This window comes from Saccopteryx leptura, chromosome X (assembly GCF_036850995.1).
Source record: "Saccopteryx leptura isolate mSacLep1 chromosome X, mSacLep1_pri_phased_curated, whole genome shotgun sequence".
Taxonomy (NCBI): domain Eukaryota; kingdom Metazoa; phylum Chordata; class Mammalia; order Chiroptera; family Emballonuridae; genus Saccopteryx; species Saccopteryx leptura.
The window spans coordinates 9,808,987-9,820,936 of NC_089516.1; the positions used below are offsets into that span (position 1 = coordinate 9,808,987).

At 43.8% G+C, this 11,950-nt stretch overlaps 1 protein-coding gene across 6 annotated transcripts in view; it reads right to left on the reverse strand.

The window, feature by feature from the left end:
• Positions 1-11,689, reverse strand: part of CTPS2 (CTP synthase 2) — a 120,899-nt gene extending 109,210 nt beyond the window's left edge. For 2 of the 6 annotated variants that reach the window (XM_066356939.1, XM_066356938.1), the window contains exons 1-2: positions 5,401-5,430; positions 3,613-3,817 (exon numbers count right to left, since the gene is read on the reverse strand). In XM_066356939.1, the coding sequence (XP_066213036.1) occupies positions 3,613-3,817; positions 5,401-5,415 (220 nt within the window). In that variant the 5' untranslated portion in view covers positions 5,416-5,430. Of the gene's footprint in view, positions 1-3,612; positions 3,818-5,400; positions 5,431-11,113; positions 11,595-11,623 lie in introns of those variants that run through there. The other 4 variants (XM_066356943.1, XM_066356942.1, XM_066356941.1 and 1 more) reach the window with 4 other exon arrangements.
• Positions 11,690-11,950: the final 261 nt, after the last annotated feature.

Consider the following 11,950-nt stretch of genomic DNA (forward strand, 5'->3'; position numbering starts at 1 on the left):
GCGTTAGTCAATTTTGCTGCACACCAAACAATCCTAAAATCTCAACAATTTACAAAACATTTATTGATTTCTCCCTCGTGTTACATGGGGACTGTGGGTCAATTGTGAGTCTGCCCTGTGCATTCTCAGGACTCCAGGCTGAAGAAGAAATCTCTGTATGGGACAAGCAGTTCTCATGGCACACAGCAGAAGCACAGGAGACGCTGAACTAAACCCTGCCGTCACATCGCAAATTTCTTCTTCAACAAAGCATATGTCATATTCACTAATAACCCACTGGACAAAACAAATCACATGGCCAAATAAGGTGCCCAACTCTGGTTTACTCAGGACTAAAAGGGTTCCCAGGATGAAGGGACTTTCACTTTCAAAACCAGGCAAGTTCTAAACAAGCCAGTGGAGTTAACCAACGTACATGGCCCAAGTCCAAAGTCCATGGGGCAGGGAAATTGACTCCATAAAAGGAAACTGGGTGATAGTTTCAAACAGAAATGCAACCTACCATAGACTTCCATAAATCATCCCACAGACAAAATGAAAATCAAAGAAATCTATACTGATGACATACATACTCTTTTTTGTTTTTTGGTTTACTCGCAGGTTAGTAAAGTTTAAAAAGAATAATATTCAGCAAGGGTATAAATAATTGGGCCTTCTTTTTATATACTGTTGATGAGAATATAAATTGGTTCAGATCCACAAGCTTTATCAAAAAATCTGAGACAACATTGAAACTTGGAATTTGGAATTTTTCTGGTTATAGAAAAGTATTATAGAACACTTTTCATATATTATAAAACACTCAAAAAGCAAGCCATAATCAAACACATTTTAAGTGCAATAAAGACTAGAAATAGCCACAGCTTTATGAAGATTTTTCAATTTTTAAAACTTTTGGGAAACCACTATAAATAGCTACAAACTTATGGAGAATTTAACATTTTCAGAACTTTTTGGATTTCAGAGTTGTAGGTACTCTTATCTACATGAACCTATAAAACTTTGGCAATATTCACTATGTGTCAAAAGCCTGAAAAATATGCCTGCTCATTAAAAGAAATTCTGCACCTTGACCCTGGCCAGTTTGCTCAGTGGATAGAGCATTGGCCTGGCGTTCGGACATCCCAGGTAAGATTCCCAGTCAGAGCACACAAGAGAAGCAACCATCTGCTTCTCTTCCCCAGCCTCTCCCCCTTCTCTATCTTTCCCTCTCACAGCCAGTGACTCGATTGGTTTGAGCACGGCTCTGGATGTTAAGGATGGCTCTCTTGGTCCCAGCATGTCGGCCTCAGGCACTAAAAATAGCTCAGCTGGTTCAAGCATTGGTCCCAGATAGGGTTGCCAAGTGGATCCCAGTCAGGATGCATGTGGGAATGTGTCTCACTATCTCCCCTCCTCTCACTTAAAATAATAATAATAATGTGACTTTAAAAGGAAAAGGGGTTGGAGGGGTTGGGGGGAAAGGGAAGAAGGTAGAGAGGATATAAATGGTGATGGAAGGAGATGACCTGGTGTGACCTGGGGTGGTGAACACACAATACAATATACAGATGCTGTATTATAGAATTGTACACCTGAAACTTATATAATTTTATTAACCAGTGTCACCCCAATAAAATCAGTAACAATTTTTTTAATATGACTGTAAGATGCAATTTATTTAAAGTTCAAAAACAAGCAAAACTAATGTATGGTGTCAGAAGACAGGACTGTGGTTACCCTGACAGTTTGGGATCAAAGGGAGATTCTGTTTATTGGTCAGGGAGTTGTTTATACAATATGTTCATTTCATTAAGCAGTACATTTATAATTTATGCACTTTCCTGCATGTATGTAAATGTTTTAAAAGAAAGTATGTAAGAGCTAATGCTTTTTTATTTTTTGTTCTCCTTTTTTATTTAGAAATTAAATTTAACGGGGTGACATTGGTCAATAAGAGTACATAGGTTTCAGGTGAACATCTCTATAACATTTGAACTGCTGATTCAGTTGTGTGCCCATCACCCGCTAATGCTTTTTTTTATTTTTTTAATTAATTTTAATGGGGTGACATTAATCAATCAGGGTACATAGGTTCAGAGAAAACATCTCCAGGTTATTTTGACATTTGATTATGTTGCACACCCATCACTCAAAGTCATATAGTCTTCCGTCACCTATCTGGTTTTCTTTGTGCCCCTCCTCTCCCCCCATCCTTCCTCTCCCCTTCCCACCCCGTCCTTTCCCCTTCCCACCCCCAGTAACCACCACACTCTTGTCCATGTCCCTGAGTCTCATTTTTATGTCCCACCTATGTATGGAATCATGTAGTTCTTAGTTTTTCCTGATTTACTTATTTCACTCAGTATAATGTTATCAAGGTCCATCCATTTTGTTGTAAATGATCCAATGTCATCATTTCTTATGGCTGAGTAGTATTCCATAGTATATATACCACATCTTCTTTATCCAATCATCTATTGAAGGGCTTTTTGGTCGTTTCCATGTCTTGGCCACTGTGAACAATGCTGCAATGAACATGGGGCTGCATGTGTCTTTACGTACCAGTGTTTTTGAGTTATGGGGTATATTCCCAGTAGAGGGATTGCTGGGTCATATGGTAATTCTATTTTTAATTTCTTGAGAAACCACCATACTTTCTTCCGTAGTGGTTGTATTACTTTACATTCCTACCAACAGTGAATGAGGGTTCCTTTTTCTCCACAGCCTCTCCAACATTTGCTATTACCTGTCTTGTTGATAATAGCTAATCTAACAGGTGTGAGGTGGTATCTCATTGTAGTTTTGATTTGCATTTCTCTAATAGCTAATGAAGATGGGCATCTTTTCATATATCTGTTGGCCATTTGTATTTTTTCCTGGGGAAAAATTTTTTCATGTCCTCTTCCCATTTTTTTATTGGATTGTTTGCTTGTTTGTTGTTGATGCTAATGCTTTTTTTAAAAAAAATAATTAGTATATACATAGAAATGTCAACATTACTAATAGTCACTCCCGGGTGGGCTCTCCCTCTTGGAGCCTGAGCACACCTTTCCCTTCCTCCTCCTCTACTCACCGCCCCTCCCCGGCACGTTGTCTTTGCCTCTCTGTCGCCGAAGCTCCAAGGGCCCTTCTTCTGCCTCTGTAACTGATTTCCTTAGCCCATTTCTTTCATGCTTCATTTTTACTATCTCTGTAACTTTCTCAATGTACCTTCTCTTACAATTTGAAAAAAATAGTCACCCAAAGAAGTGGGAAATTTTCTTCACCCCATTCTATATTGCCAATACAATTGTCAATATATTCTATTGTGTCTCAATTTTTCTCTTAACAAGGAAATGTTAAAGTCTATTACCCTAATGATAAAATAAAATGAAATGTAATTCATACTGCAAAAGCTACAATGAAAATGGTATCCTCCCAGTTTTCTGAAAAGGTAGACTGATTTGGAATGTCACCAGCAATCTGAACAATGCGTAAATGACCATGAGAACATTCACGTATTCATAACATATGATCCATGAACTCTACTTCTGAAACTCTATACTAAAGAAATTACCCAACATGCAAGAAAGAACTGCAATTTAACCCGGTGCTTTATCATATAAGGGAAGAAGTGCTTCTCTTTCATACCGTGCTCATAAGGTGAAAAAGTGCCTGCGTCGATGTTGATATAGGGGTCGATTTTGATGGCAGTGACTCGGAGTCCGCATGATTTTAGAATCGTCCCAATGCTGCTCGCAATGATCCCTTTCCCAATGCTTGAGATGACCCCGCCGGTGACCAGGATGTACTTCATTGGCAGAGGAATGGCTGGGTGTGAGTACCCAGGCAGAATCTGAAAGGTAATAAAATCAAGGGTCAGAGAAAAGAAATATTTTCTCAAACCAGGGAAGCAGAGACTGTGTTAAACTGGAATTTTAAAAGCACACAGCATTTTTCTACCTAAACCAAATATCTGAAACTTTTGAAACAAGGTCTTATCTTCTAGATTTTTTTTTTATCTTCTAGATTTTTAATATGTGTTGATATGCAGGAAGCTGTGACTATTTTTTCTTTTCTTTTTTTTTGCATTTTTCTGAAGCTGGAAACAGGGAGAGACAGTCAGACAGACTCCCGCATGCGCCCGACCGGGATCTACCCGGCACGCCCACCAGGGGCGACGCTCTGCCCATCCTGGGCGTCGCCATGCTGCGACCAGAGCCACTCTAGCGCCTGGGGCAGAGGCCACAGAGCCATCCCCAGCGCCCGGGCCATCTTTGCTCCAATGGAGCCTTGGCTGCGGGAGGCAAAGAGAGAGACAGAGAGGAAAGCGCGGCGGAGGGGTGGAGAAGCAAATGGGCGCTTCTCCTGTGTGCCCTGGCCGGGAATCGAACCCGGGTCCTCCGCACGCTAGGCCGACGCTCTACTGCTGAGCCAACCGGCCAGGGCCCCGTTGTGACTATTTTTAAGGTGACCAACTTTTTTACAATGAAAAGGAGGACAAAAATAAATTAAAGAAAACAAGATCATAAGTAAAAGAAACATTTTATTCATTGCAACAATAATACACTATAATATGATAAATGCATAATAAAAACATTGGTAATATTTTATATTATAATTATGCCTACATGCCTATTAATTTTTAACAATTGTAAGAAAAAAGTACTCATTTAGACACAAATACGTCACATCACACGCAATGGATAGACTCTGCATCAATCAAATACGGACATTTACAGATGAGTCTTCCAATATCAAAAAGGACATGTAGGAGGGCACTTCTGAAGGGAGGATGGAACTTACAAAAGAAGGACTGTTCTCCCTAAAGGAGGACGATTGGTCACCTTACTATTTTCGGCCAGCAAAGGGGCTAGCTCCATTGCCCTGCCTTTCCACTTACCCCAATTTTGTCATATGACAAACTTTATCCTGAGAAAACAAATTTCTCTGGGATTCAGAGGCATGGTAAAATTTATAAGCGATCAGGCACTGTTGTCAGACAGATCTGTACGTGCTGTCCCTGGGCAAGTTACTAATCCATTCTGTGTCTGTTTCTTCAGCTGTGAAATGGAATAAAAATACCAGTCCCTTAACATATTATTCAGCACTAAGAAGAAATGAACTGTGAAGCCATGAAAAGACATGGAGCAAAGTTAATGTATATTAGTAAGTGAAAGAAACCAATCTAAAAACACTCATACTGTAGGATTCCAACTATATGATGCTCCAGAAAAGGCAAAACTATGGAGACAATACAGAGATCAGTGGTTTCCAGGAGTTAGGGGAAGGGAGGAACAAACAGGTGGAGCACAGGAGATTCTAGGGCAGTGAAAATACTCTGTATGATACTACAAAGGAGGCCTGACCTGTGGTGGCGCAGTGGATAAAGCATGGACCTGGAACATTGAGGTTGCCAGTTAGAAACCCCTAGTTTACCTGGTCAAGGCACATATGGGAGTTGATGCTTCCTGCTCCTCCCCCTTCTCTCTCTCTCTCTCTCTCTCTCTCTCTCTTTCTCTCTCTCTCTCTCTTTCTCTCTCTCTTTCTCTCTCTGTCTCCTTCTCTCTCTGCCCCCTCTAAAATGAATAAAGTTTAAAAAAAAAAGATACTATAATGGTGGATACATGTCATTACACCTTCGTCCAAATCCGTAGAATGTACACCAAGAGCAAACTCTAATGTAACCATGGACTTTGGATAAGATTGTGTCAATGCAGGCTCATTGATTGTAATAAATGTTATCACCCTAGTTTGGGACATTGAAAATGGGAAGGCTATATTCCTGGGGCAGAGAGGATATGGGAATTCAGTATTTTCTACTCAGTTTTGCTGCAAATCTAAAATTGCTCTAAAAAGTAAAGTCTATTTTTTTAAAATCAATATTTATATATGCCAACACACACACAAAAAATCTCCTAGTTGGTTCTGAGGCTGCAGTGAAGGTACAGATCAGAGGTCAGCAATCAGGGCCCACTAGTTACATCTGGCCCACTGTCAGTTTTTGTATAGTCTCCAAGCTAAGAATGTTTTTTTTAGATTTTAAAAATATATTGTTTTAAATTTTTCCATTGATTTCAGACAGAGAGAAAGAGGAAGGGAGAAAGGGAGAGAGAGACATATCAACACAATGTTTCACTTAGTTGTTCCATTTAGGAGTGCTCTCATTGGTCACTTCAGTTATGTGCCTTCACCGGCATCAAACTAGCAACCTCTGCGTGCCAGGACAATACTCTATCCACTGAACAACCCAGCCAGGGCTGTTCTCTACATTTTAGGTGATGAAGAAAATATCAAAAGAATACCTCATGACACATTAACATTGTATAAAACTCAGACTTTAGTGTCCATAAATCAATTTTTATTAGCACACAGCCATACCTATTTATTTCCATATTGTTTATGTTCACTTTCTACAGGGCAGAGCTGAGTAGCTGTGACAACAGAGACCTCTGGCCCACAACGCCTGAAATATTTACTATCTGGCCTTTTACAAAAAATGTTTGCTGATACCTGGTATGGAGGGGGCAAAATCAGCCCTTACATTAACAGGTAGTAAGAACTTGAGAAAGTTAGCTATTAATATCACTACTAATAATAAATGTGCCTGACCCATGGTGACACAGTGGATAAAAGTGTTGACCTGGAATTCTGAGGTTGCCGGTTCAAAACCCTAGCTTGCCCCATCAGGGTACATACGAGAAGCAAATACTATGAGTTGATGCTTCCTGCTCCTTCCCCACCCTCTTTCTCTCTCTACTCTCTCTAAAATCAATAAATAAAATCTTTAAAAAAAAAAAACTTAATACGCCCTGGCCAGTTTGCTCCGTGGATAGAACATCAGCTCAGTGTGCAGATGTCCCAGGTTCAAACCCTGGTCAGGGCGCACAGAAAAAACAAAGATCTGCTTCTTCCCCCCTCCTTCTCCCCCTTCTCTCTCTCTTCCCCTCCTCTCACTTAAAAAAAAACACAATAATAATAAATGTATCCTCCTTAACTAAGCATGCTGAACACTGAATCTTTTTCATTGCCTATCAGTTTTACTAAGCAGGAACATCCAAGCAGAAAAAAAAAGAAAAGAAAACATTGTGTCCTACGGAAATTTTATTTGACTTTTCTGTGGCTGTCTGATTCAAACTCTTTTGTTTGAGAGGCAGACAGGGAGCCGGTAGCTACTTTGTTTTCTTTACTGAGACCACTGTTTTTCCCTGGAGCCTGTGCCTCTGTCCTTGCCATTTCACCATGCATGTGAAAGTAGCCTTCAGAGCATGGTTTTCATAGTCGTTGATGTAGGTAAATGGGCAGCTGAGTAAGACCACTAACACAAAATTACAACGGTGAGACAGAGAGAGAGAGAGAGAGAAACTAACAAAAACTGATGACTATATAAATCCCACTTTCTATTGTAACTCACACATTTTTTTAACTATTTGGATATTAAGCACAAATGCAACTAGGTAGGAACCATTTCAATTACCCATTTATCTTATTTGTCTGACCTCCTCAACAGTAAGCCCATCCTGATTTTGTAGTTTTCTCTGTTTATCATTCAAAGCAAACTACTTTGTCTCACTTCCAAGCTGTGCATTCAATTTGAGCTAGGTTGACCATGGTCAGGGCAAGTTAACTGAAGCCATCCACTATATGCATATGCATGTCCCATCCCAAATGATTTCCTTAAGTCCTCGAATCTTGAATCTTCCTTCCTCCCTTTCTCTCTCTCTCTCTCTCTCTCTTTTTTTTTTTTTTTTGCTCAACCACAGGCCTGCCGTTCAATATATAAATACAATATAGTTGATCTCTTCAATGCCACCAGGTCATCCACTCACCGAGCTAGGTTTAGCTTAAAATATTTTCAATTCAAACCCAGAATGCAGATCGGAAATGTATCTGGCTGTTTCTCTCTCTCCACTCCTACTGGCCCAGATAGTCACTATAGTGGTCATTTCTTCACGGCTTTCCCTTATTCATCAAGTGGTGATTTCTTCTACCGTAATAAGTGCCCCTCCTCTGGAGTCAGAAAGCTTGGATTTAAATACTGACTCTGTCATCTGCAGCTATGATACTAGGCAACCTCTTTAACATTTTTTTTTTCGCAAAAAAGAAACAGGAAGGGAAAGAGGTGAAAAGCATCAAATCATAGTTGTGTCACTTTAGTTGTTCATTAATTGCTTCTCATACGTGCCTTGACTGGGGGGGCTCAAGCCAGTGACCCTGGGCTCAAGCCAGTAACCTTTGGGCTCAAGCCAGTGACCTTGGGCTCAAGCCAGTAACCTTTGGGCTCAAGCCAGTGAACACTGGATCGTGTCTATGATTTCATGCTCAAGTCAGTGACCCCGCACTCAAGCTGGTGAGCCTGAGCTGAAGCTGGTGACCTCAGGGTTTCAAAGCTGCAGCCTCAGCATCCCAGGCTGATGCTCTATCCACTGCGCCACCGCCAGTGAGGATTTAACATTTCTAAACCCCGATTTTCTCTACCTGTGTAGTACACAGTGCTGCTTATCCAGTGTGTGAGCGTTTACAGGAGAGTGCCCAAGTGCTAGAGGAAAGTTAGCTGTTACCATTTTCCAGAGCAATCTCCTCACTGATTCAATCGGCTCGCTGATGTTAACTAAACGTCTGTTCTATATACTTGACATGTACCCAGGTCCAGGAATGTGAGATGAACAAAAAGTCAAGGTCCCTGCCCTCTTGGACTTCACCTTTCCTGTGCAATTAAGGGGCAAATAAGTGATGTTGTGATTATGCCTTATTAGGGCACTGTCATGCTATTAAAATGATTTCCACCTGTAAAATTGAGCAAAATCAAAAAATGTCATGGAAAACTGGAGTGTATTCATGTGAAATCACATTATGTAGTCAGAAAGTCTAAGAATTTTTCATATAAGATATGCTTATGTTATATGAACACAGCGGGATATAAAATTGCACATAATATTATCTCATTTATGTTTTTTAATTAAGACCCTCAAAAGTAAAAAGTACAACAAAATGCTCAATTTTAATATATATAGGTGGCTGGGGTGTAGGCAATTACTAATTTTCTATATTTTCAAAAAGCACAAGATACCTTTTTAAAGTACATTAGAGCCGGGGTGGCGCAGTGGATAGAGTGTCGGACTGGGATGCGGAGGACCCAGGTTCGAGACCCCGAGGTTGCCAGCTTGAGTGCGGGCTCATCTGGCTTGAGCAAAGCTCACCAGCTTGGACCCAAGGTCGCTGGCTCGAGCAAGGGGTTACTCGGTCTGCTGAAGGCCCGTGGTCAAGGCACATATGAGAAAGCAATCAATGAATAACTAAGGTGTCGCAACGAAGGGCTGATGATTGATGCTTCTCATCTCTCTTCGTCCCTGCCTGTCTGTCCCTATCTATCCCTCTCTCTGACTCTCTCTCTCTGTCTCTGTAAAAATAAATAAATAAATAAATAAATAAATAAATAAATTTAAAGTACAATAGATATTTTACGAAGTCCTTCTTGAAAATGTCACTTAAGCCTGACTGGATGATGGTGTAGTGGCTAGAGCGTCAACCTGGGATGCTGAGGACCCAGGTTTGAAACCCTGAGGTCACTGGCTTAAGCGGGGGTCACTGGCTTGAGCATGGGACCATAGACATGACCCCATGATTTCTGTCTTAAGCCCAAAGGTCGCTGGCATGAAGCGCAAGATCGCTGGCTTGAGCAGGGGGTCAGTAGCTTGGCTGAAGGCCGCCTCCCAACCCAGTATGTATGAGAAGCAATCAATGAATAACTAATGTGCCGCAATCACGAATTGATGCTTCTCATCTCTCTCCCTTCCTGTCTATCTCCTGTCTCTCTTTCTCCCTATCTCTCTCTCACACTCTGTCTCGCTAACAAAGCGAAAAAGAAAACAAAATGTAACTTAATGTCAAAGAGACATTTAGTCCTTTTTACATTTTTTAACCAAACAGCGTTTGAAGCAGAGTTTTTAAAGGCAGGCTCTTTGGGCTACTTCCAGGTGCCATTTTCCCGTGTAAAGACACGTTTTCACTCACTCTCACATGCAGTGAGCAGAACCAAGTCTGTAAAGTGGGGGTGGGGCAGGCTGCCCTGTCTGCTGTCCAAGAAAAACCCTACATGAGCGCCCAGTGTGATTCTGAATTCTCTAGTAGCCATATTTAAAAAAAAAAAAAAAAACCACATGAAGTTCATTTTAATAATCTTATTTAACGCAATGTATCCAAAATACTTTCATTTTATCACATAATCACTGTAAGAATTGATTCTTTTTTCACTAAGTATTCTGAGATTTCCAAGAGTAGGTGTGTCTCCTCACAGCACACCCCCACTGGGGATGGACACTTCCAGGGCTCCCGGCCGAGTGTGGCCTGAGGCTGCCACGCCGGACAGCGCAGGCCTAAAGCGCCTAAAACCGTCCGAGGTTCCAAGAAATACCTTGTCAACAGCCGTTTCAAACGTAATATTAGAAGCAAGAGTATTTACTGAATGATCCCATTTTATGAAATTCTAGAATATGCAAAATTAAGCAGTGATAGAAATCAAGGGAGAGGGGGTGTGTGTGGAAGGTCTGGAAGGGACGCGAGGGAACTTTCTGGAGTGATGGGAATGGTCTCTGTCTGCTCCGGGGCGGTGGTTCCACGGATGTAAAATTTGTCAGTCCCTGATCTGCACATTTTAAAACGGGGACATTTTATGACATGTAAATTATACATCAAATCTGTAAAAAATCGGTGCAAAAAGAAAGGTATTCTGCAGCAGCCGCCCGCCCCGGCGCCGTGCGCTGAGGAGCAGAGCCGAGGGCAACGCGGCTGCGGTTGGAACGAGCGCGCCGGGGAGCCGCGGCCGCAAGGCCCTTCCACTCCGCGCGGGGCTCCACTTCCGCCAACGCCATCTCGGGCTCGCGGGGCTCCCGAGGCCCGGGACAAACGGGCTTGGGGCAGCGTCTCCCGGAGCCGCGACGCCGCCCACCCGAGATCGCGTCCGTGGCCGCAGGGCAGGCTCCCACGGCACTGACACCCGCGCAGCGGCCCGGGTCCCGCACCCCTGGGGCCGCGCGCCCGGCCTCCAGAGCCATCGGAGAGGGGACAAAGGCTCCCGGCCTCCAGCGCGCGCCGCAGCTGGCGGCGCGGGTGGGGAGGCCCCGGGGCCCGACAGAGCCGGGCGGGGGGTTACCTGCGCTGCGCGGGGTGCTGGCGGCCAAGGGTGGCGGCTGCGGGTGGCGGCTCCGCCCCGCGGCGGGCCCGCGCTCACCTGTCAGGCTGGGAAGGGGCCGCGGCTACGGGTGTCCCGGAGTCGCCCCGGGCCCTTCCCGCCGCCGGCGCAGGCCTCGGGGTGCGCGGCGTCCTCTTCGCCTACCTTGCTTTTCTCTCTCCTGTCGCCACGGGCCCCGCTGAGTCACGCTGGTGAGCTTGGGGTTCGCACCCAGGTTTGTGCACTGCAACAAACCGAGCGTCTAAAAAGTGGCTCCGCCGGCACGGACAGCTTCCCCGCACCCTTCGCCCTGGAGGCACTTGGCCCCAGGCCTTGCTCTGCCCCGGGGCTGCTCCTCCCCTCCTCGGCGGATTTAGCAAAGGCCCTTCGGGGGCCCAGGTGAACAGCACGTTCCCACGGAGCGCAGGCCCCTCGGCACGCGCCCCCTGCTTGGATCGCCCCCTCCTTTTCTGCCGCTGTGAAGAGCCTCACCCAGTCACAAACGTTTGTGGGTCCCCTGCTGTGCTCCGGGAACTGCAGAAGCGCTGAGGAGAGGATCAAAATAAAGCAGGATTCCGGCCTTTGAGGGACTCACAGTCTGGGGGGGACGTCTACACGTCTACTGGAATCAGTAAGGTTCCTAGAACAATATCCAATAGAAAAAAATCTAGAGGGGGCAGACAATTAGGACTTCATAAGTGACTTTCTAAGAGTTTTTTTGGAGGATGGTTGGTCCTGGGAAAGGACACAGCAGGTTGTTAAGGTGACAGGAAGAACAGACGCAAACCACTGAAGGAGAAAGGATCTAAGGATGCACAA